A 25857-nucleotide genomic window follows, 5' to 3' on the forward strand; every position below is an offset into this window, starting at 1 on the left:
GAGCCCAACGGTGGGCAACAGCCGTGGGCCCCCCGATAATGATAACGAGCGCCTCACATTTCCGTGCGATTTCCCATTTGCTAGTAAGCTGCTGCGGCAGCATGCCTGATTGATATATGCCTGCAATGGCACTTTTCCATTTGACATTCTCGCTCTCCCTCTCTCTCCCTCTCTCTCTCCCTCTCTCTCTGTCTCCCTCTCTCTCTCTCTCTCTCTCTCTCTCTCTCTGTCGCTTAAACAACAGTCCTAACTTTTGTGTGTTGCAAATATAAAAGGCAAGCCATGTGACAGAGGGACAGAAGAACAAAAGCATTTGGAAGTAACAGGACCTCTTTCTAGCTCTCAGAAAAGTCTGAGAAGAAAGGAGCCTTGCGTTTCCCCCCCCTAAGGTAAGCAGGAAAAACAAGCGCTGACGGCTGGCTTTGCCTAAGAAATTAACTTCTTTTCCAAATCCAGCATTTCATCCTCCTTGCAGACAAAGAGACAACAACCTTTAAATCCCACTTGTAAATTTGCATTACTTGAATTTGCATTACTCAGTATCGTGCTAGCTTTGTGTGTGTGTGTGTGTGTGTGTGTGTGTGTGTGTGTATGTTTTTTTTTTTTAATTTTTAATGAACGTATCTTTGAAGTCTGTAACAGAGCGCGCCGGAGCGTCCCAGAGAAGCTTGAAAAATATCTTGGGGGTTGATTTCGATTTTCCTTTCAAACTCTCTGCGTAGTTAGATGTAACTTGGTAATGGTGCTTCTATTTGACCCTGTGAGATGGGGCAGAGAAGTAGCAGCAGCTTACGGGACCTGGATTCATGGAGCGCGATATCTTCCTCACCGCCCTCTTCCCACTTACAATGGGGGCACTATTAACGCAGGCAAGCTTGCAAGGTTAAATGCGCACGGTTTGCTTTTATTACTACTTATGTATGCGGCTGATCTCCTGCCAGGGCTGTGCCGGGAGTGCTCAGAATGACTTCAAACAATAGGCAACATTTATGCCTAGCTCTCTCTGTCACGCTTTGCAGGAATTCTGTTCTTTTGCACCTCTCTCCGCAACGGGATTTCGCTTCCATAGATGCATTCGGGGGAGCACCCGGGAGAGACGAGGATGGTTTTGCTATGTGATTTTGATTGGGGGGGGGGGGAAGTCCGAGGAAATGCATGCTGTTTGCCTTGGCCTTATTGCAAGGGGTTTATTTTTAGTAGTCAGCTTGTCCCTGCAGTGCGATCAAAGCTCCAATAGAGTGACAGGGGGTGTGGGGGGGAGGATGCTCCCACTAACACCCAGACCCAGAACTGGAGAGATGACTCCTGCACACACCTGAGGAATATTCAGAGGGTTCTTTCAAACTTCTAAATACAAGTTCTATCATTACATGAACAATCTAGCTGTAGGCGGTCTGGACATAACTCTTTCTTGAGGGACGGGAAGTTTGATTGTGTATAGAATGTTAATGATTCAGAACAGCACAGAGACTGAGGCTCCTTGTGTTGGACAAGCCCAGATAAGTCCTCAGGCAAGAGGCAGTCTCCCCATCTCAACTGTGATTCAGGTGCTGGAAAGGAAGTAAATTTGGCAGGATGAGTGGGAGTACAACACCTTTGCTTTATAACTGTCATTTAGAGATGGCTATAGTAACGGGTGCCTCATTTCATTTCTAATATTAGTGCATTTTTAATTACAAGGAGCTGGCACTGGCAAATTGCTTCAGCATAGAATATTAAATACCAGGTGCATTTGAAAGTACAGAGATGCCAAAAATGCACTGTTGGCTGTGGGCGGCAACTAAGTAGAGTCAGGACTTCCAGACTTCTCAACTGAGCAGTTAGATCACTGCAAAAAGATCTGCTCATTTTCTTCTCATAAGTCTTGTCTGTAGAAGTAAACTTCAGAGTCCAGTTGACAGTTTTTATTAAGGTGTGAAGTCATGATTTATGGCCAACTTTCCTGATTTCCTTTAAATGTAAAAGGAAAATCTGAATGCTAGATGAATTAATTCACCACTCTGGGATAGTCACTAATCAGAAAGCTAATTCACAAAAGGATACTATGGTCTGTAATGCTACATCATTTTACAGTGATTTTCTTTAAACTGCTGCTGTTAGCAAAGCATTTGGGTGATTCCAAACAATTTTCTTAAACTATTATTCAGCTCATTACATGAGAGTGTTTGAATGCAGATGCAAAGCATTGCATCATTTATTTTAAAATACATTTGTTCAGGTAGTAGGAGAACTGGCCAAGGCCTTCTTAGGACTGTGTACCAAAGCAGCTGACACCCACAGATGGAAACGTGCCTATGGAGTTTTCAATCTTAATTTGAATTCCAATGACACTCTCAAGGGAAAAATAAATCATTTTTCAATACATTTAACAATTTCCAACTCATTTATTTTCCTGGGCTCTTGAAAAATGTTGGGAGTTTTCTTAGGATTATAGCCACCAAGGATGGCCTGCGAATTTCCTTCTGATTTTAAGAATTCACGATTCATGCACTATTATTTTGACTGGTTAGATATTCATTCTAGTAGTCATTTAGTAAATATTTAGCATTTTCAGTATGCCTGGTACTATGCTAGTCCTGATGGACACAAAGGTGAATGAGACATTGTCCCACATCCTAATTCTCCATCTGTATGCTCTCTCTAGTTAGGTAAAATGCTCTCTCTAGTTTACTGAAATGGACTTTGCCAGTGGGTAAACTGGACAAGAACTTTCTGGTTATAAAAAAAACCATTGAAAATACCTGCTAGTGTCTAGGTTTTCTTGAAATGATTCTCACTCATCAATGGTGATTTCCCCATTTGGCCTTTAGCATCAGATCCTAGGTATATCTTAGCTGTATAACTAACATGACCTGGAACCTGCTGGCCTTGGCAGGAAAAGCCTGGAAAAGAGCAGTTTATCCTTTCTTTGCTCTCTCAAGCACCCTTTGGAAAGGACCACGTGCTGTCTCTATCAGGGATGGGTGTGAGTCACCTCGTCAGCAGCTGACATCAGGGCTATTTGATGAATCATTGAATTAGAAATATGCTTGGAGGAGGAGGATGCAGTCACTATCTCCCACTACTTACTGGGCCTACTCCCAGGATCTATGCAACCAGTGACCTCTAGGCTTGGCCCACATTCAAAAATCCCCTGGGAAGAAGTTGTCGGAAGTTGTTCCCCAAACCCAGGTCTCTGTCTGAGCCACACACAGAGTTGCTTTCAAATCACAATCTGGTGTTTTATCACACGGTTGGATGACTGAGAATAAAACCCCTGAAGACATCATTAGCAGGGACCTTGATTCGGGTTCTTATCACTAGATAATTCCCCATGGTTGGATTAAAATGCCTCTGAGTCCCTGGGGTGCCTGACTCACCCTAGCCAGCCCTCAGTTTCTTGGCCAGCCCTTAGCCTTAGAGCCCATGCTCACCTCTTCCCATGACAGTCAGTTAATGCTGCTTTGTCCTGGCAGAGCAGCAGTGGCAGTGAGGATGGGGAAGCAGGTGGAATGACTGAGAAGTGTGTATCTGGAAGGGGTGAGGGGCACAGGACCATGGGAGGATGAGTGAGCTCCAGGGCCTGAGATTTTGTGGTCTGTCCAGTGATCAGCTGTCATTTCCTCTTCGTGTATGACACTGTGGAACATATTAAAATTTCTCTGGGATGGTATGTTTGGAATTCCTCTGATGCCCCACCTCACCAACTTACTCAGACAATAAAAGCAAGGTTGTAAGCCTTTGAACAGCTGGCCGGCTATATATTTCCCCTCTTTCTTTCATATAATCTAATTCAGAAAAGAATCCAGCTAGCCTGGCAGTGCCATGTCTGGGTACTTGTTTCCTTCAAGTCCTTGCTCTACCATCTCCTCTGCTCTCCCTGGGTGGCATGTGGCTTTTTCTTTTCTTTTGCTTACCACCAATCATAGACCACCCCCTTTTCCCTTTGCCTGGGCTCCTTCCATTGTGAGCTGGCTCTTTTGCTAGTCTGTTTTCCAGACAGCTTGAGTCCTGTTCCATCCGGGGAGAACAGGCCACAAGATCTCTGCATCTCCATAGTATTCCCAGGATGTCATTCTTGGCACTATTTCTGCTGGGTTGATAGGATATGGGGGCTTTTTTGTAGCCCTGAGCCTGAACCCACTTACAGAGAAGAGCAGCCACGTGGCTCAGAGAGAGCAGGGCTTGAGTGACCCGGGTTGGCAAGGACAAGCATACCATCACAGTGACCCGGACATGTCCAGCAAAAGCTGGGGGTGGGTGGGAGCACTATGGGAATGCCTGGATACACTCTGGCCCCACATTAAGAGAAGTGTGTTTATTCTCTGTTTCAAGCGGAAGAGACAAGTGATTTGGGGCGCGCAGGGGGCGGGAGGGGGGAGCGGGGGGAGGTCCTTGAATCCTAGAGCTCTTTCCCTTTCTCTTCCCCCATCTCTCCACCTCCTTCCCCAAACAGAAATAAAAAGACTGAATTTTTTATTTAGGTAGCCTAGGCTTGAAGGTCTTTATGAAACCGACTTGATGAAAGGGAAAGGGAAGAAATGGACCCTGAGTTGGGCCAAGTGAAAAATGCATGGTGCTTTGGAGATGGGGAAGGAATTTGCCTGCCCTCCCTCCCTCCTTCCCTTTCTTCCTTCCTTCCTTTCTTCCTTCCTTCCTTCCTTCCTTCCTTCCTTCCTTCCTTCCTTCCTCTTACTCTCTTTCTCCTTTCCTCTCTTTCTCTCTCCTTCCTTCCTTCTTCCTTCCTCTCTCCCTTCCTTCCTTTCTTCCTTTCTTTTTTCTTTCTTTCTCTCTCTTCCTCTTTCTTTTCTTTCTTTCTTTCTTTCTTTCTTTCTTTCTTCCTTCCTTCCTTCCTTTCTTTCTTTCTTTCTTTCTTTCTTTCTTTCTTTCTTTCTTTCTTTCTTTCTTTCTTTCTTTCTTTCTTCTTCTTTCTTTCTCTCTCTTCCTCTTTCTTTTCTTTCTTTCTTTCTTTCTTTCTTCCTTCCTTCCTTCCTTTCTTTCTTTCTTTCTTTCTTTCTTTCTTTCTTTCTTTCTTTCTTTCTTTCTTTCTTTCTTTCTTTCTTCTACAGCAGAGCAGTTTTGATGAGCTGAAAATGGAAGGTACTGCACTTGTCAATTAGAGATTCCTATTTAAGACCTACCCTATGCTGCATCCTGAAAAGATACTGCTAATATCCTTGGGAGCAAGGGGTAGTACAGAGCAATCTACAAGCACTCCGTGCTTCTGATTTTTTTTATTTCCTGGGGGCTTTGGTTGTCTTTTCTGAATTAGCTAAAGTTCATTGAAAGACCTAAAAGGAAAATTTTAACACAGTTGAATTAAAATGAGTGTTCTTCTGTTTGCTTGCACAGAGAGAGGGCGGGGGGCGGTAGAGAGGAGAGGAGAGGACCAACTTCCCCTGACTGCCACTTCTTGGGTTTTAATATGAATTATTCCATACAAGTCCCTAGGCTAGATGATCTATTTAAAGACGCCTGGCAGCATGAAGAGAGAGGGTAAAAATACAACCACTCCTTTGTCCATCAAAGGTTTTCTTTGGGAGGACATTAAGAGCATTCCTGTTTTCCTGTCTGCCCCTGCCAGTGGCAGCCTTCCAGCGGGTAGTACCCACTCCTCACCCATCAGGTCAGCAACCGAGAACTTCTCTGTTTGATTCCAGAAAAAAAAAACAACAAGAAAGGGCAAAGAACCCTTCTGAAGCTCCCATGTGTGGGCAGTGGGCAGCAGAGGCAGGGACTGACATCAGTGCTTGCTGGCTCAGCTGTGAGAGTTGCATGCTGCACATTCACATAGCCACATAGTGGAGTTTTGGAGGAAGATTGTGCCAATGGCATTGTTTCTTCCACCAGCAGTTCTCACATCTGCAAAGCTGCCTTCTCTTGTCTTCTTCATGCTCACTGTCCCCTTTATTAGAGCCTGATCTTTGGGTTATATATTCCCTAGACCTGTTTTCCACAGTCAGAACCTAACAGCCTAGATGGGCTTTACAGTCTAGAACAATTCCTTTCTTGTTACAGAGTGCTGACTCAGAAAATTCCAAGAATGGGTAACTTCAGTTGGCAATGCATCCTCAGGGCTTAGAGTCAGTACTTCATCCATCTGGGGTCCTTTTCACCCTGTGTTGAAATCTGAACATGAACATTGGGGAGTAGTAGCTGGGTGTGAGATTTGCAATAATCTTTCATCTTTTATTCCACAAAAGCTAAAAATCATTCAGATTATTTGCTGTCTTCCAGGACTTAGTTTTGTCTCAACTTTTTCTTTTAAGCTTTGATCCAACTGATTGCAATATTATTTTAAAATGAAAGGGCAGCAGGCTAAGACATTGAAGAAAGTCCACGAAGAAATTCCATGTCAGAAAATGCTCAGGGGTGACCTTTCTCCAGTGTCACAAACCAACAATGGCTCTAAATGTGTAGTCACTTTGTATCCTTTCATCCATAGGGAATAAAAATAAAAAGAGAGAAGGTCAGGGGAGATGTAACAAAAGACAAGAAGAAAAGATTACTTTTGATGTAATTCTGCAACTGCCCTTTCAACTTTTCTTTTTCAAATAGTACAATTTTGAAGAAAAGGATCTCTCCTTTTCACCCACTCCCTCCCCAGAAGGGGTCGGGAGTTGCCTTCTCCTCCTGAAAAAGAGGTCAAATCCCTAAGTGAAAAACATTCCTCATCCTTCTATAACCAGTGTAAGCTAATGAAAAAAAAATCCCTGGTGCTCAACTCTAGGTAAAGTGGAAGTACATGCATTCCTAACATGGATGTAAAGAACCTAAACAACGCAATCCTTAAAGTCCTATTTTTCTTTAAAGCTCAATGAAGATATTTTAGGAGTTGATACATTTCTGTGATCTCCCTCATTCTCATTATAGAAAACCACTCTTTTACAGAGTTAAAGTTTTTCTCTTCAGAATCCAAACCTTAGGCAGCAGAATAGGATTATGGCAGGAGAGGCTGGGGTGTGTGTGGGGGGTGGGTGGTTTAAGAAAATCAGAATACAATCCAAAATTCAACAGCCCAACAAATTCAGAGTGATTAGTAGCATAGGGAAACATTTTTTAAGTGATGTGTGTGTGTTGACCATGTGTCTTTCCCTTACACCTGCATCATGAGTGTTCTGATTGAGAGCTGGTTGAATTCAGTATTCAGATCCTACCACGGAGCAGAACAGACCAATTGAATGGGGACTGGAAAGATTGAATTGCTTCTATTGTTTATGCTCCACTCCTAACTAAGGGCCCTACAGCTATTAGGTGAGATCACTACCCACCATTCCAGAACGCAGTTTCGGGTGAGGAGATTCAAATACAGCTTTGGAAACACTTCGCTGGACACTTTGAAGAAAAGCCAACCTGTTCATTTGACTCTGGGGTAAAAGGGAGCCTGAACCCTGAGCTAACACTGCTCACCTCCCTTCCCCTAAGGCCAGGCTACAGAGCATGTATGCAATGATTTCAGCTCAAGGCTATCTAGAATACCTGGTCATCTTTTCTTGTCCACAGGGAAGTCTTAGCTTCATGTGTTTCCACAGCACTGAGTCTTCTAGTTTGGATGTCTCAGAATTCTCCTGCTTTATTTCCTGTGCAAGGTGAGTGGTAGTTTATGTTTCTTCCCTTGCATGGGACCTCTCCATTCCTGGGAGGGAATGGGGAAAAGGAAGGGGACCTTACCCTTTTGGACATTGTGCTAGTTATTTGTTGTTGGTTTGTGGGGCTTGAACTCATGGCCTGGGTGCTGTCCCTGAGCTCTTTCCCTCAAGGCTCTACCACTTCCAGCCATAGCTCCTCCTCTGTTTTTTGAGTGGTTAATGCCCAGGGTGGCTTTGAACTGTGATCCTCAGATCTCAGCTGTCTGAGTAGCTGTGAACCACCAGCTCCCAACAATACTGTGGTATTTGAAAAAAAATTGCAAGTGTAGTGGCAGGTTTGAGACATCAAAAATAATCCTTCCTCTTTCTGTTTGGGAACTTCTGTGGTTTCCACTTGGCCTATTTTAATTCTCTGAAGGGATAAAAAGGAGCTCTGTTGTGTTTAGAGCTACTGATGATTTGTGGCACTAGAGAAAGGCCACCCTGAGCATTTTCTGACAGTTCATCACCATATCAGTCACAGCTTATAGTCGGGTGGCTGGATTTACGGAAACAATCCAAACCCCCAGAGGAAAAGACTTCAACATAAAAGTGCTTCCTGACACTTGGGTACTCAGACCTAGTCGTTTCCAATGAATGCAGGATTTATATTCTAAAAGTCAATTAGTTACGTCAACTGTTAAGAAGTCAGAATGAGTCTTCCCATGGAAACTATGAAAGCTCACATATGCCCAGTATAGGATCCAAGAGCCAACTCTGGTGATCAATGCTTTCTGACTCAGGTCTTAATACAGGGTTTCAGAAATATCCCTTTCCTAGCAGAAGAGGTTCTGCAGATACGTTGATAGGTAAAAGTCTTATTCTTGACCTCTAGGGCCTTATGAATTCTCATTTGCAGAGAAGATAACTCTGCTGATCCATCTTTCTCTCTTTATCAAATGAAAGAAGTCTAATTCTAATGCAGTCAACAACCATTAACTTTCCCCCCTCTCCCTACTTACGTGGAGATTGGAAAGAAGCATCATAAATCTTAAGACAGCCTTAAGAGAATTAAAAACTGGTTAACTACCCTCAATACCTACTTTCTGTTATTATCAGGGTATTATTAATTTATAAATTAGTACATTATAAGCACTGGATAAAACTGGTTATTATAGGCTATGCTCACTTCAGGTTACCGATAAGGTCTCACCAAGGAGCACATTCTTATAGCTTAGCCTTTGGTGTTGGATCAGGTACTTTGTTAGAACTTGTTTCAACTCTTGGCAACCATTATTTCCTTGAAGATGAAAGAAGTCTTGTTGTAGTATTAAACTGGTGACTCTATAGCCCCAAGAGAAGATGTTATACTATGAAAGTTAGAGACTGTTAGAAATGGGTAAAGTGGTAGACATAACTAAACCAGTTTATTCGTCTTGAAAATTAGGAAACAGAGTCCTACTGAAGCCAAGTGACTTCATCATGATCATGCAGCTAGTGATGTATGCACTGAGCTCAGAGCTTGAAGGCCATCAGATCAGCTTTCCTTTTACATGATCAGACAATAGTAGATGTTATATCAGTTCCTGAAGGCAGAGATGTAATTATCTGATATTTTGGATAGGTGAGTGCAACATGCCTGGACACAGACCACCAACTACATAGTCCTGTAATGGTTCTGGGAAGGGAAACATGAAACTATCAGTAAATAGGAGAGTGGATAGCAATAAGGTTCCTCTGGATTCCCTGATAATGTCTGAAGATGAGGATTTTAGGTGTTAGTCAATTTCAATGTCAAGTCCCTCCACTGAAATCCCTACTCAGTAACTGTTTAAGCCAAGGGACACAAACACAGACCCACAGACCCACAGACACAGACACAGACACACACACACACACACACACACAGGTAGGGCCATTTGACATTTGGCTCCTCTTCCAAATTATTTCTACTTCCCATCCTTTGTTTGAGTACCCTTATCTACCCCAGGATTGTGATTCATTGCCTTTTGCCCAGCTATATTCCTCCTACTTTCTTCCTCCGTAATCCCCACTATGGAACTCAGCCACAGTTGGCTAGTCATGCAAGTTGGGGAACACAGGGTCCTATTGCAGATTAGAGAACTATTGTTTACTTGCAAGGATATTGTCATTTCTCTCCTAAGATGACACTAAAGGAGATGGTCATTGCCTCTTACTCTAAAACAAACTTCAGGAGATGAAAGGAGGAATGGGATCTACTCTCTCTCCACTGATCTTGTGGCTTTCATCCTTGGAGGTCCATGAGTATGGCTAACTGGATTGGTGTGTGTGTGGGAGGGGGATTTGGCAGCTTTGCTAGCGGGTACTGCTGCTGCTTCTGGGCCAGCTTAGGCTTGGCTGCTACTCATGGACTATCAGATAGGAATACTATTAAGAGCCATTTATTGAGGACAAGGGATGTATTTATAAAATCCAACGTGCTGTTTACAGTTTATAAATCAAGTGCCTTGGGAAGAATCATATGACTTACTCTCCAAGGCTAGGTGATTAGATCCCATTGGATTCCTTTGGCTTTCTCAGAAGGAGCTACTTATTCTCTGAATAAGACTTTGAGTTTCGTGCTTTTCCAATCTATGCAGGAAATGTTACCTATTGGCAAGCAAGCTATCTATCTATCTGTCTGTCTGTCTGTTTATCTATCTATCTAGATACGTTCATATATTTTTGTTTTTGTGGCAATTCCCTTGGCTTTGTGTTCTGCTCTCTTTACCCATGCTTTCCTAGTATCATGCTTTTAAAATTGCAACAAATAGCAAATAATTCTCTCTGATGCAGATGCCATTTGAAAGTCATTATATTTTATCTGTTTCATTTGATCTCCTTGGAAATGATGCAGTGCATGTTGGATATAAATTTGATGCTAAATGAGTTTATCAAGATGTCTAAATATTAACCAGGAGAATAGGCCAGGACTCTACTTGGATATCCAATGGGTAAAAGGATCCGGATGTAGGTTAAGACCTATTTTTTTCTCTGAACTTTATCTCTTTTTAGGTGTGTGTGTGTGTATGTGTGTGTGTGTGGTGTGTACGTGCACATGTGTGTGTGAATTGAGGCCAGGATCTTGGCAGTCTCTGTACTCCTGATCTATACTTCCTGTCCCCCATCTCTTTTTGCTAAAGTGAAAGGAGTAAGTGTACTTTGAATATGTGTTAAATATTTGTTAAAGGAGGCTGCAAGAGGGAACACCTGCATATATAGTCATACCAAAAATGACCCAGGGAAAGATTTAGTTACTGAAACAGGGCAAGAATCAGACCATTCCTGGCACATGCCACTTAGCCAGGAATCAGGCTGGAATCCCTCATGCAAAACCAGTGCTTTACTCTGTGCTTGGGAGAAGGTCAGTCCAAGAGTGAGCTGATCTGTGGGCATAATACCATCTCTCACTCAGGAGGCTGCTCTATTATTTCTCTGAAGATGACAGGTGGGGCAATCTGGGCACCAGTTGTTCTTTTCCACTGGTAGCATTTGGAGGACAGCTCCAAAGTCGGACATGCCAGCCTACGTGCCTCTCCTGCTGGCAGAGACTCTACACTGGATCTAGGAGAATGTGGACTCTGTACAGTGGCCAAGTTCACATCTCAGGCACTGTACTCTGAGCACAGAGCAGCCGGTCTACTGAGTTCAGTAAGAAAGTGCTTCTCTCATTCACCCATTGTTGTTTGAGTTGAAGTTCTGTCTTATAGTCATAAGGCTCAAAAGAACACAATATTAAGGTAAGCTGGAATTCATTTAGTTTGGAGAAAATGACAGAAATTCCCATAAAACAGACATAGCCCAGACCTCCAGCAATCCAGGATTCCATTTCTGTGAATTTTCTTAATTACAGATTTTCTCCTTTGTGAGCCCTTACTGCTACTCAATAAACCAACACAATGTCAAATCAAGTCAAGTCAAGCTTTTCTTGAACTTTATTCTATTTCTTCTTCAAAACAACTCCATTAATTCATTTAATTTGATCACTTAAGGCAAGAAATAAAACAAAACAAACAAAACCCACCCAAATTCCAATATTACAGTATAAGTATCTTACCTTTGTGTTTTGAAGAGCCTGTAAATTCTATAGTCTATTACCATTGCATATATTATTGTGTGAGTGTAAGTGTGTTTGTGTGTGTGTGTGTGTGTGTGTGTGTGTGTGTGTTGGTACTGGATCTTGAACTCAGGGCTTAGACACTGTCCCTTAGCTTTTTCCCTCAAAGATAGCACTGTATCACTTGAACCATAGCTCCACTTCCAGCTTTTTGCTGGTTAATTGGAGACAAGAGTCTCATGGACAATCCTGCTTTCCTCCTCAGATCTCAGCCTCATTAATAGCTAGGTTTACAGGTATAGGCCACTAGCATCCACACCATGGCTTATACTTTGAAGTATTTAATATATAAGCTGAACAAAAATGTATCATGCTTCATGAGTGTATTGGAATGAAAAAAATTTCAGAACTAGGGATTGTGAGACAGCCATCTTTTCTATCAAACTGGGTCGCTTAAAAATTCTTGCTTTGGCCTGGTAGTTTGGCTTTTGTTGATGATTCTGGTGAGACAATATCCATAAGTAAATAAAGTAGCAGAGGGTGGGAATAATTAAGACACAGGTTGCTCAAGAAATTAGCAAAGAGTGTGAATAATTAAGGAATTCTGTACTCTTCAAAGCAGCCAATCTGAGCGGATTCTGAACCTGAGCTTGGCCAATTGGACCAGAGAGGTAGAGCCTGATGCTTTAGGGATAAAAAGGAAACAGCTCCCAGCCGTACCCACTCTTCCTCTCCTCCTCCTATGCTTGCTTGCTTGGATTTCAGCTAGTGGTGCTCCCTTCTGCAGAAGTAAACTTTGCCTTGCTGAGTTCCTTTCAAGGTGGTGTCCTTATTCTTATATGACACCCTAACATCCTGAGCCATTTCTAACAGGTGAAGTAGCATTTCCTCTTATTATTTACTGATTTAATTTATACGTGATACTAGGGCTTGAACTCTGGATTTCAAACTTGCTAGGAAGGTACTCTGCTATTTGATGGATGTCCTCAGCTCCTTTTTTTCCCCCTCTACTCTCACATTTTCTCTTGGGGTGGGCCTCTCCGTAGCTAGGGTGACAGACACACATCACTACGCCCAACTTATTGGTTGAAATTTTTTTCCCTAAGTGACTTTGAAGTGCAATCCTCCTAGAATCTACTTCCTAAGTATCTGGAATTAGAGTGGTGAGCTACAGATTCAGCCCATTTTACTATTCAATATGATTTCCAGGTTTAGCTTATCTGTGAAGAGACAGTATAAAGTTCATAATACTTCTGAAAGTGTTTTTATTCACTCATCAGAAAAAATGTTTTAATTGTGATTGCAATGAAGGATAGTTGTTATTTGTTGGAAATAATGTGCAAGAATAAATGGTAAGCTTGGTATTCTGGCTCTCAAGCTAGTAATTTTAGTTACCTGAGTAGCAGAGATCATAGGCTAGAAGTTAGAGGCCATCCCAGGCATAAAAGTTCGTGAGACTTCATTTTAAACAATTGTGGTTCTATCTCAGCCATGGGGGAAGCATAATGGATGGGCATCCCCAGTGACACAGGGAAACACAAGTAGGAGGACCACAGCCCAGGCCCGACTAGGCATAAATCAAGACCCTACCTTGAAAATCACACAAAAAGGGTCTGAAGGGTAGCTCAGGTGGTGGAGCACCTACCCAATAAGCTTGAGGCTTGAATTCAATCCCTAGTACTGCAAAACATACAAAAAAAGAAAAAAACAAATAACTAAAGGATCTACCCGGAAGACTATTTGACTAAGAAAAAAAAAGACTAACCTATCTTACTGCATTCATAAGAGATGGAAATACAATAATAAAATACCTCAAACTGATACAAACATTAGACATCCATCAACTGAGTTACCAATTGTCAGCTGAGCTTTTACAAGGGAAAGCATTATTGTTTTTTTTTTCAATAAAATTTTGGATAAGTAATATATTTAAGTTCAAAAATCTAAAAATAAGAAAAATGTATAAAGTGAAAAGTATTTCCTTTAAGCTTGTTCCCAGCCCCCCACAGGTAAGTAATTTTGTTAGTTTCTTGAAAATAACAACTGGGCACCATTGGCTTATGCCTGCACATTTTGCTATTCAGGAAGCTGAAAATGGAGGCTCTTGATTTGAAGTAAGCCAAGACAGAAAAGTTTGCTAGATTTCATATCTAAACCAGTAAAAATGTGGGACTGGACATGGGGTTCAAGTGGTTGAGCACAAGCACAGCAAGCAAGGCCTAAAATTTGAACCCTACTACCATATATATTACCCCCCTCACAGAAGTTCTAGAAATTCCTTCCAGAGATTCTTTATTCGAATAACAAATATTCTTATATCTCTCCATTTTAGCACCGGTCAGAATTTCTGTGCCCGTCTTTATATACTGATCTGGTATTCCATTGTGTTAATGTTGTATAAGATAATTAGCCTATTAATATTTTGTGCTGTTTCCAGTTTTAAACCATATGCTTGTGTGATTTCATCTGAAGTTATAGTTTACAGAAATGCAACTGCTAGGTCTAAATTATATGTTTACAGTTCGAAAAGATATTGCCAATTTGTCCTCTTAAGAGCTTTTTACAATTTATACTGTACTATCTCTGATATGGGCCCATTTTCTCAAAGCCTTGTCAACAAGGTGTATGATCAGGGTTGAACAAAGTATCTCCAAGCACTTAATTTTCATTTCTCTTAAACAAGTGTCAATCCTTTTCTACTTTTAGGGGTCCTTTACATATCCTTTACTGTGGAGAAAATGGAAATACTGGCAAATGAACTATACACACATGTGTAGAGATTTGTCATTGATGTTGTTACTTAGTTTTGCCATCATACCATACATATTTTTAAATATTTGCTTTATGCATCTAACTACACCTCCTGGTCCTAGCTCTGGAGAAAAGTTGCTGGCAACGGGAGGAAGCACCAGAATTGCAATGTCTGCTTTTCCCTTCATCTTTCTGCCATTGACTCCTGGGGGAAATATCTGCAGACTGGAGTGATGAAAGGAGAAGTCAAATCAATTCTCTTTCTGAGACTAATTGAAGCTTCAAAGAGACAGATAACCACTTGGGATAATTGAGTCATATTGAAACTCAGGAAATGGTTAGTAATATTGCATCTTCTTACCATGGACCCCAAGATAATTCTGGCTCGTTGAGGTGAAATCTTTGTGAATCTTATGGTGGTGTATATAGAAAAACCAAGACTATATAGTTGTTAAGAAAACAAAATATACACATGTTAACAATTTTTATTCATATGTATTAATTGTATCGATTAAGAGATTCATGTAATTTTCTATACAGTATATAGTGTGCACTATCCAAATCCAATCACCTTTCATAAAACCATTCTGCATCTTTTGCTTATTTGGAACTTTAGGCACAGGTTTGATCTACATGCACATAAAAGAAGACTGTGCCAGATTGTATAAAAATAGGGTCTATTCAACTTTAGAAATACCTTCTGCATATGGAAATGTGGTACCTGAATCCATAGGCTTTTTTTTTTTGGTCCGTCACGGGGCTTGAACTCTGGGCCTGAGTGCTGTCCCTCAGCTCTTCAGCTCAAGGTGAGTACTCTACCACTTGAGCTAAAGTGCCACTTCCATCCATAGGTATTAAGGGGCAGTATTTTAGAGCAAGAGAGGAAAACAGATGTCATCTCTGTCAATTCCCCTACCCTACAGGCAAGGAAATGGGCTGGAAGAATTTAAGTGACCTGAGCAAGGTGCCCAGCTGATTAATGACAGTGTCATGACTTAACCCAAGTGGGTTCCCTCATTATTAGAATTTATATGACTTTCCTGAATCAGAGGCACTTAGCCTTTACCATAGCTGGTGATACTCTGTTCTCAAACAGCTCTGCCTCATACACCTTTTTCCGCTCAGAATCTTGCCCCGCATTAGGAAAGCAGCCAAGAACAGTTAGGTAGGTCTAAGGTCACTCCGGGAGGGCAAAACAAATTGGTTTGTACCAACTTGAACTTCTAATCTTGATCCTATCAACATTTTGTCCTGTTTGTTTAGACTGTTCATGAGTAGGAAGGAGGGAGAAAAAAGAGTTGTACTATAAACAAAACAATCAAACTCTGAAATACCTTTGAAAGTTTTTCTGAAGCTTTAATTATCCCATTCTGTTCATTGTGGATATAATGTCAACTCCTCCTCCAATTTTCCTAAATGTCTGAAAATATCTTTGATACTCTTGGTATTCTGGTACCATAAAAAGCATCCGTGTGGGCCATGCCTGAGGGGTTGTAAGGTGATTTGATGAGATCTCTGGATCCCATTCCTTTGACTAAGAGGTATGATTAAAAGAACAAAGTAAATTTCAACAATCAGTATAGCATGGTCCTACTTTTATGGTAAGTCTCTGCTCCAATGATCACTTTCATTTGCAAATTATACCATGGGTTCTGGCTACAATGCCTCTGAAGAAATGTGTGAGTATGTTGGGAAATATACATGTGCTACCATGCTGGAGGCCAGTGAACAAAATGTGTATTTCAGATGCAGTGTGCCATTGATACTGGGTGGCATGAAGCTGAAACAAAAACAGGATGAACCCAGAGCACAGAAATGGAACATTAGATGGGTGGGTGGGTGGGTGGGTATAGACATAGAAATGGAAAATGCATTCCCAAAAGACAAGGTCTGTGTTCATTAGAGCTGACCTGCCTCCACGCTAACCCCATAAGCTGATGTTGATACCAGAGTTTTCTGAGAAGGTGCACAGACCCATCTTCTCCCATCAACTAAGGATAAAGATGAGAGGACTCAATTTAGTTATGCTGTGACTAGAATGACATGTTTAATTTTGACAGTGGGCTCAAACTACTCTTTTTCCTAGGAACATGGACTCCAGCAATTAAAGTCAATATGTCCTTCCATGAAGTCACTGTGTCTTCCTCCAAATGGTTATAAATATGTAGCATAAGCAATGGGGGATGGAGAGATAGAATAGAGGACAGCATATGCTAATGACACTCTAGAATCCAATATTCACCACTCAAAATGACATGGAAAATTTTGAGTTAATACCTCCTGCATTCTATTACTGTCACTGGATAAATATTTCTGGGGAAAATCATTTCTGTTTTCATTTCAGCTGTGCGCCAGATACTGTACAGATACTGTGATGATGGATCCCAAGTGCCAAGAGTAAGACAAAACTCAGCCATACAAAAGACAATGACAGCCAGAAAGCTTCAGCCAGATCCTGCTGCCATTGCCTTGAAAGGAACTGGATCCTAAGAGGTGAAGGCATTTCTAATTTTTTGTCCTCGGTCTCCCTCTGCTGTTCTTCTGGAGAAGTTTTTCTTTACAACAATGAGAAATCATGTACTAGCTGCATCCTTTTCTATGCTCTCCCTACTGGCGATAATGGGAGATACAGACAGCAAAACGGACAGCTCGTTCATGATGGACTCTGACCCTCGACGCTGCATGAGGCATCATTATGTGGATTCTATCAGTCACCCACTGTACAAGTGTAGCTCAAAGGTAAGCATAGTGTACACCCTCACACAGGAAGCAGAAGAGAAGCCATATTTATTAATTAGGGAAGGAGAACGGTGTCCAAAGCTCAAATTGTAGCTCTGTAACTGGCCTGTGGTGTTTGTGGGAAAATCCTTTTATAGTTTTCATCATGCTTTGCACTTCTGGCAAGGTAGTGGAACATGTGCATACTCAATCCCATTAAGTGGGTGTCTTCTGTCCCTGGTTGTAAAATTCATGTGTGGTAATGTCCTTATATCAAGAAATAAATATGGAATCTACAATGAATTGTACTTCCTACCCCCTTTAGCAGTAAAGAAAAAGGGAAGGCAAGGAAACATGACTGAGAGTTTCCTGGTGAATTCTTCAGAAACTAGCTGTGTGGTCTGAGTCATAGTCAAGTGATCTGAAAAACTTAAGATGTTTATTTGATAATTTCTCATTTTTTACCTTGGCTATCCAGCTCATTCCTGTTGGAAATTGATGGTGGTTCTTGTGGAGGCTACCTAAGCCTCCATGTTGAGACAGGTGATATCATGCTTTAAAAGCCACCAAAAATGGTCAACCACATGGACCACCCAGAAAGGAAGCACGTTGTAGGATAAGATGGACTCTGAATGAGAGTTCTCATGAGTGTCACCATTTCCCAAACAGTCACAGGAATGACATTTGTCCACACTTGGTAAATAAGAATTTGTTTAGCTCAACCTCAAGAGATTGTCACATTAATTCCAAGACTAAAACCACATAGTAAACACTTTCACATGGTAAGTCTCCTTTTTTTAATTACCAGAGTAATTTAGAATTTTTTGTAATGCCAAGCAATGGAATCAACCAAAGGCTGTATAATCCATCTCCATAACCTCCATTTAAAACATTATGACTTCAGTCTGCTCTTAACTTTTCCATAACTTCTGTGATTATAGCCCAGTGTTTTAGTTAAATTTGAGTTAAATCACTTTAACTATTATATTAATAAGACTTATGACTGTGAGAAAAGAAATAGAAATTTTCCACTTAAGAAAAATGTCTATTTGTGCTTGTAGAGCTAAAACAAAAAAGAGAAATTACATCAATATAAGATTCTGCAAGAGGCCTTTATTAGGAAAAGGAAACTAGGGGTTAGGAGTGCAGCTTACTGATAGAGAGGTTGGCTAATGTACGCAAATCCCTGTGCTTTGTCTCCAATACTTCAAACACACACACACACACACACACACACACACACACACACAAAAGCACCAAAAAGAGAGAAAAAATAGGATAAGCATTTTTTTGTGTGCACCAGTACTAAGTCTTGAACTCAGGGCCCTGCACACTCCCTTGGCTTTTTAGCTCAAGCCTAGCCTTCTACCACTTGTACCACACTGCTACTTCCAGCTTTTTGCTGGTTAATTGGAGATAAGAATTTCATGGATTTTTCTGTGCAGTCTAACTTTAAATCAAAACCCTCAGATCTCAGCCTCCTGAGTAGCTAGGATTACAGGTAGTACTGCTATTTCCCAGCTTAGCATAAACATTTTTTTTTTCTGGTTTCTGGGGCTTGAACTCTGGTCCTGGGCACTGTCCCTGGGATCCTTTTCTCTAGGCTAGCACCTTAGCACTTTGAGCCACAGTGCCATTTCTGGCTTTTTCTGTGGCAATAAGAGTATCAGACTTTCCTGCTCAGGCTGGCTTCAAACCACGATCTTCAGATCTCAGCCTCCTGAGTAGCTAGAATTATAGGCAAGAGCCACTGGCACTGGCTAGGATAAGTGTTTTTATGACAATGATTAGAAATTGCTGACTCCATGGGCCAGTGTGTGGCTCAAGTGATAGAACACTTGCCTAGCATGTGTCAAGTCCTGGGTTCAATCCCCCATACTGCAAAGGGAAAAAATTAAGGAAAAAATGGAAAAGAAAAGAAATTATATATTCTAGTAAGTTTGTTAGCTTCTCCTCCCATCTTCTCCTTCCCTCCTGTTTTTTTTTTTTATGTTGGTCATGGGGCTTGAACTCTGGGCCGGGGCACTGTCCCTCAGCTCTTCAGCTCAAGGCGAGTGCTCTACCACTTGATCCACAGTGCAACTTCTGGTTTTCTGGTGGTTTATTGGAGATAGGAGTCCCACGGTCTTTCCTGCCCAGGCTGGCTTTGAACCGAGATCCTCAGATTTCAGCCTCCTGAGTAGCTAGGATTACAGGCGTGAGCCACCGGTGCCCAGCTCTTCTTTCCTGTTTTAGAAGCAGGCAACACCAACACTCAGTGTTGATTATCCATTTATTGAGCGGTCCTCCACAATCACAGTTCTTTAAAAAGCAAAAAGTATTTCAATAAAGTGCAATGACAAGAAGGAAATAAAAAATAGGAACATCTATAAAAACTTGAAAATGAGCTGAAGCTATAGCTCAGTGGTAGAGTACTTGTCTCACATGCATGTGGTCTTAGTTTCTACCCCCAACACTCCAAAAACAAAAACAGAATTAAAAAAATTGGAAAACAATTTGGAGAGTTTGGGCAACATAGTGGAAGACCTCTTGCCTTAGTAACAAGCATGTCAACCCAAGGAAGGTCAAGTTCAAACATAGCACTTGGACATTCACACGCTTAGAAACAGACGTCAGTCTACTACTATTCACCTTCACTTTTTTCAGAATGCCACAGCAAGTAACAGCCCCAAATTGTGATAATAGAAGAAATAGTTGTAATTTCATGGGAACAATCTGTTTTCAAATCTCCCTAACTGTCCCAAATATAGCAATGGCTTCATGTTATTGGTGGTCATAATTATAAACCTTTCTTTCTTGACCATAAAATATGCCTGGCAGAATTTCAACTACCCAGAACTTTTTTGGATTACATTTTCTTTATGTATCCAGGAAGAAAACTGTTTTCATTTGGAAATATTTTACAACTCTTAACATTCACAGACTCAGGCTGGGTCTCATTTAATGAAACTACTTTCCTTTAGAGACCTTGGATAAAATACTTATTAGCCTATGTTGGAAAGAAAAGACTAAGGTAGATTGTTTTCCCTCTACAAACATTTCCCCTCAATATCATGATGGGGGGGTCACTCTTCACTAACCATATGCCTGTTGTTTGTTAATGCTTTCAGACTTATATGTACCCAGTGTCTGGCCTTGTAAAGACAGATGAAGGGCACATGTGACCCAGGCTTAAGGAGGAGAGGGCAGCTGGCTTGAATATATAAGGGTCAGGCGTCTCAAACAGTATGTCCTAATCATTGCCAGCAAACATGCAATGACAGGAATACTATTCCCATTTTCTAAGTAGGGAAACTTAAGATCCAGAAGAAGAATTAAGTAGGTTGCTTGATGCCACATAGCTGGGAATGGAAATCTCTGTTCATCTTTCGCTGCTTGATTCTTTAAATTGGAGGAATGCAGGTAGAATATAGGAGCTACTCTTTAGTGCTCAAACTTTGGGTATGCAAGCAATGATGATTTAAACCCACAATTTTTTTCCTAGAAAAAAAAACTAGTACAAGTTTTTCTGAAAGCCTTCAGTTGGAACTATCTACTCCAGCCTTGAATTTGCAGTTGGCCAATCTTTACCTACCACCTAGAAATTCAGGAAAGGACTAAGTTGGAATAAAGAAAGCAGAAAAGGTGGACCTAAAAGCAGGACATTTGTAATCACCATTTAAGATGTGCTTGATAACTTTCTTGGTGGTAGTGCCTCCTGGAACTGGGCCCCAAAGGTCTTGGGAGTGACAGGTTCACTTATAATCTTCCCAGAAGACCATGTTTGTATGAGTCAAGGCAGTAGAGCAAATAGGGCAAAGGCTAGTAGTTAGTACAAATAAGATGCTTAGGAAATGTTGAAGGGACTTGATGTAACCCCAGCTTTGAAGGGACAGAGACTTGGTTTCCAATTCCAGCTCCATAGCTTGCCCAATAGGTGACTTTGGGAAAGCAAAGTCATTCTTTGGTGGTTCATTTTCTTCCTGTACAAAATGAAACTGTATATTTATTATGGGTATCTATGGACATTGTTAATAATATTTGTTAAGCTACCAGCATAGTTTCCAGCATATAATAGATGTTTAATGTATACTATTATGCTCTTGATGATGAAATTATAAGCTAGACAGGTGTTTTGACTCACTTTTCTATTTCCATTATTACTGAGAACTCAATAACTGTTGGGATCTCCTATAGCCTTAAAGGATTAGGAAAATGAAGCTTATTGTGGTTCTGTTGAGCACAGGGTGGGGCAGAAAAGCAAAGTAGCCACAAGCCATTGTGTTGGGTGCTAAGAGTGAAAAGAGGAACAGATGTGCTGGCTGACCTTTCTTAGCAGGTGGATGGAGGAAGCTGCAGGAGTGAGTTCTGTTTCTCTAGCCAGGGATGAGATTTCAGCAACCCATGCTGGGAAAGTGAGCTGGTACAGTAGGTCTATGAAGCTTGAGTTGTATGAGAAATGGGAAATGGTAGCCCTTGGACACGGCATGGAACAACCAGTGCACAGTAGTAAGGATCCTTAAGCACCATGGGAGTGGAAGGGGCCTGGAGTGCAACAATGAAGGAGGAGTAGGAGGGTTTAGGTGGCAAAGTCTGTAAAAATTCCCAGAGGATAAGGGATGTGATATGCTAAACACTGAGTCCTGGGATTGGAAAGATGTGAAGACTCCCCAAAGCCATCTTCTGCTGCTGCTTATAGTATAGCAGAAGACATGAGGGAAATCAGGGATATTGAATTCACAGCATAGTTAACCATTCAAGAGATGTGACTTGATTTTTCAAATAGGTCTCAATTTATAGTAAACATCTACTGTGTCCATGCCCATGCAGTGTGTAGGGGGCTGGAGACACATAAGGCTTGTAGATAAACAAGGGAGAGAAAGAAGGGTAAAGTTTAGGGTGCAAAGCCCCTTTGTGTCAGTTTGATCTGTAACCTGAGGGATGGTTCCAGGCCAGTGAGAGTGAATTGAGTTCCCACACAGCCCTTCAAAGCTTCCATTGTCCTTGTGCTGCTTTGTCCCCCTGGTTGCTTTTTTCCAATGCTCTTAGCATAGCACAGAGCCTTTGGAGGTTGTGCTGGATCGGTGGAGATGGTGTGAATAGTCATGCTTCAAGGTTGTTGGTGAGGAAATAACGAGTGAATCAGCATGAATGAATCTTGTTTAAGTTCTCATATAGACATTGTTATCTTCTAGAGTGGATATATATATATATATATATATATATAGAGAGAGAGAGAGAGAGAGAGAGAGAGAGTGTGTTGAGAATATCAAGGGGCCAATAATTGTTTCATGGTTCTTTCTTTGAGGAAGTATTTGAATTGGGTCATAGAGGGTGGATAGGTAAGATTCCATCAGGCTGAGCTAAGTGGAAAGGACATTCTGATGACAGAGAAACAATGAAGGCAAGAGTATTTGGAGCAGTTCTTGGAATAGTATGTATTTTAGCTTGATTAAAGCAGGTAATGGATGATAAGAACACCTGGGAAATTGAAGATTATACTTCCCACTTGGGTCATGGAAAACCTTGACTCCTGCTTGGGATTTTGGATTTTATTCTGAGGGCTAAAAGCAGCTCCTGGAGGGATTTTGTAGACTTGTTTGTGCATGGTTCTTGTGAAGAAAGTCCAGCTCCTAAGGAAGAGCAGCCAGGTGCATTGGAGGTGGCCTCTGTTCCTTCAGTGCTGGAGGTTGTGACCTTCACAGTGGGCTGTAGGTAGAGCTTGACACCCTAAAAACTTTTAGTGGAATCACTGTGAATGGCCTACAATGTGGACTTAGTTATTTTATGTACAGCTAAATAGTTATTTTATGCAGGGCTATTTTTAGTTCACCTGCATATGAATGTTTGTGTTCAATGCTCCATATAACTTTTAGCCCTTCTTAATGAAATAGCACAGATTTGCTATATCCTGTGAGTCTAAAACTGGATCTCTACGAACTCCATTTGGGAAGATGGCTTTGAATAACTGCTTAATATCCCTAAGAGATGATCTAAATAAGAGATGCTTGCTTGCTCCAAGGTGAGATGTAAAGTATTTTTCCATGCATGAACACAAACCAGTTTCAGATCATGTAGTCTATCAATATGAAGAGAGAGCAAGTAAGATAAAATTAAAATCTTTAATAAAAAAAATCAAACAGCAGCTGAGTGCTGATGGCTCACCCATAATCCTAGCTGCTCAGGAGGCAGAGATTTGAGGAGTTCGGTTTGAAGCCAGCCTGGGCAGGAAAGTCCCAGAGACACTTATCTCCAATTAACCATCCAAAAGTCAGGAGTGGAGCTGTGGCTCAAGTGGTAGAGCTCTAGCCTTGAACACAAAATCTCAGCCCTGAGTTCAAGCCCCAGAAGGGGCACAAAAAAATCAAGCAGCAGCTCTTTGGGAGGTGGAAATAGGAGGATGGATCATGGTCTGATGCTCTCCTGGTTTAAAAAAAAAACATGAAACTCTATCTGAAAAACAAACTAAAAAGCAAAGGACTTGGATGTGATTCAAATAGAATCGCCTATAAAGTACAAAGCCCAGAGTGCAAACTCCAGTATCACCAAAGATATAATAAAATAAAAATAGTTTATGGTTATTTTCTCTCAGCTTTATTATCTTTTAAAGAAAATTAATCAGTTGGTTTAGTCCAACTTATTCTTCCTCTAGCCTTCCCATGTTTTTCTTCTAGTGCTTCATATTCTTTTAGTGGTTGCTAAGTGATTATTAGATTTACCTCCAGGATATTCTCAGATAATGATGTTAATAACCTGTAATTACCAGAACTCACTCTTTCCCTCTTTTTAGAAAGATGTACTGGTCATTTCCTTCTTTTAAGCCTGGAGTGTTCAATTCTTCCCTATAGGGTGATATCTGAGATAATAGCTGTGAGTCCTTAATTTTAACTGCTAATTCCCAAAATAATGTAAGGTAAATGTCAAAATGTTTCGTACATACATATATGTGTGAGTGTGTGTACCTTTGCATTTTTCATTTGAACTGTTTTACTTTTTATGCTCTTGCTATTGGTTCTGGAATTACAGGGTAACTTTTTATTCATCACTTAATATGAGAATCACCAAGCAAGAGTCTCCCACATACACAAGGACCAGTAATCTCAGGTTCCCTACTACCTTCCCTGCCATGGTCTATAAGATTACATAGCCTTGTCAGTTAAGACACCCCACCCCACTCATGACTTCTACTCTCAGGATATCAAGATCTTATATGGGGTGTAAAGATAAGTCTTTTGACCTTTAGAAGAAAATTCCTACATTAACACACAAAATGTCTTATCTGTTTGTTCAGGCAAAGCTTTGTGGAAAAACTGAGCATGCTCAGAAGTGTTCCTTTCCATCATTTTAACCTTTTGAACATGTGCTCCATGGCTTTGAGCTGAGCATGCCCCCCAAAATGTAGTCATCATCTTTCCTTCTTAAACTGAGCATGCTTTGGAGTGTGTCCACCCCTAAAGTGCATTTTGATAACATATATAAGCTCCTGGAACAAAATCCTCAGAATTTCTCTGTTGTGCTTTGGAAATAATTCTTGTGCCTTCTTTACCTGGTACGGGTCATATAATTGTTTCACTCTAAAAAAATAGAAACTTTTTTATTTATCTATTTATGCTGTATGCAAAAAATTGAATAGATGCTTATATCCATTTTTCCAAGAATTTTTTAAAATCAGATTCCTAAAAGAGTCTACTAAAGGAGTTTACAAAAGTCAGGTTAAGGGCCTCAATAAAAGAACACACACCTTTGTTATTCTGGCCCAAACCTTTAGAAGTAGAGATGGCTAGAATAGATAAATAAATAAATGATTCTGAAGATACCCCATACAATTGTGTAAATCCCTGGCTCCTTTAAAGGGTCATCCCAGAAATCCATAGATTCCCTTTGTCTGTTTAATTGTTTTGTCCCAAGTTGTAGTACCTAGAACACTTCTTCACCTTTTTTTTATTATTATTTTGGGGTTTTTTTCTGCTCAATTTCAATTTGTAACAGCTTTCTGCATTTTGCTAGTGGCAGAGTTACAGTGCATTGGGCCAATAGTAGGACACTACCTTCAGGAAAAACTTCTTTTGTTCTTAGGTTTTATTTTCACATCATGGTTGTGGGCCTTGTTCAGTGGTTCTAAATCCTCAGTGCACATCATAATCAACTAAGGAAGCTTGAAAATCATGAATGTCTGGGCCAAGGATTTTAATTCAAATGGTCTGAGATAGGAGTACTATTGAGTCTGTTTTTCCTTAGTGCTGGGGATGGAACCTAGGGCCTTGTATATATACTAGGCAAACACTTCTTTCTAATCTGTATCCCCAACCCTGATATATTAAGTTTACCCAATTGATTCCAATGTACAACCAGGTCGAATCCAGCAGGGATTGGCAAAGTAGAGTTTAACCCTTTCAAAGGAAGCTATGGTACCTGGCTGAGGATTTGGCATCTGCACAGGGTAATCACTTCCTCCTCTTTCCCTAGATGGTGCTCCTGGCCAGATGTGAGGGGCACTGCAGCCAGGCATCGAGATCGGAGCCCTTGGTGTCCTTCAGCACTGTCCTCAAGCAACCTTTCCGTTCCTCTTGTCACTGCTGCCGGCCCCAGACCTCCAAGCTGAAGGCACTTCGACTACGCTGCTCAGGGGGCATGAGACTTACCGCCACCTATCGGTACATCCTCTCCTGTCACTGTGAGGAATGCAGCTCCTGAGACCAGCTGCCTAGTGCCTGTGGCTGGAAGAACCACAGAGCAGAAGAGTTTGACCAGCCAGAGAAGGACCAGCAAGAAAAGGGTTAAGGC

The 25857-nt window shown here is 41.1% G+C and overlaps 1 protein-coding gene across 1 annotated transcript; it reads left to right on the top strand.

Moving 5' to 3' along the window:
• Positions 1-235: 235 nt before the first annotated feature.
• Positions 236-25767, top strand: Ndp (Norrie disease (pseudoglioma)). Its single transcript, XM_013030851.1, has 3 exons — positions 236-389; positions 16721-17115; positions 25540-25767. The coding sequence occupies exons 2-3, from the start codon at positions 16942-16944 to the stop codon at positions 25765-25767; spliced, it is 402 nt and encodes a 133-aa protein (XP_012886305.1). The 5' UTR covers positions 236-389; positions 16721-16941.
• Positions 25768-25857: the final 90 nt, after the last annotated feature.

This window comes from Dipodomys ordii, unplaced genomic scaffold, assembly GCF_000151885.1.
Source record: "Dipodomys ordii isolate 6190 unplaced genomic scaffold, Dord_2.0 Scaffold134, whole genome shotgun sequence".
Taxonomy (NCBI): Eukaryota; Metazoa; Chordata; class Mammalia; order Rodentia; family Heteromyidae; genus Dipodomys; species Dipodomys ordii.

Excerpts from the sequence above, each read along its gene's own strand:
- Ndp (XM_013030851.1), top strand. The coding sequence starts at position 16,942 with ATGAGAAATCATGTACTAGCTGCATCCTTTTCTATGCTCTCCCTACTG. Across the intron at positions 17,116-25,539 it reads TGTACAAGTGTAGCTCAAAG|ATGGTGCTCCTGGCCAGATG; the intron begins GTAAGCATAGTG and ends CTCTTTCCCTAG.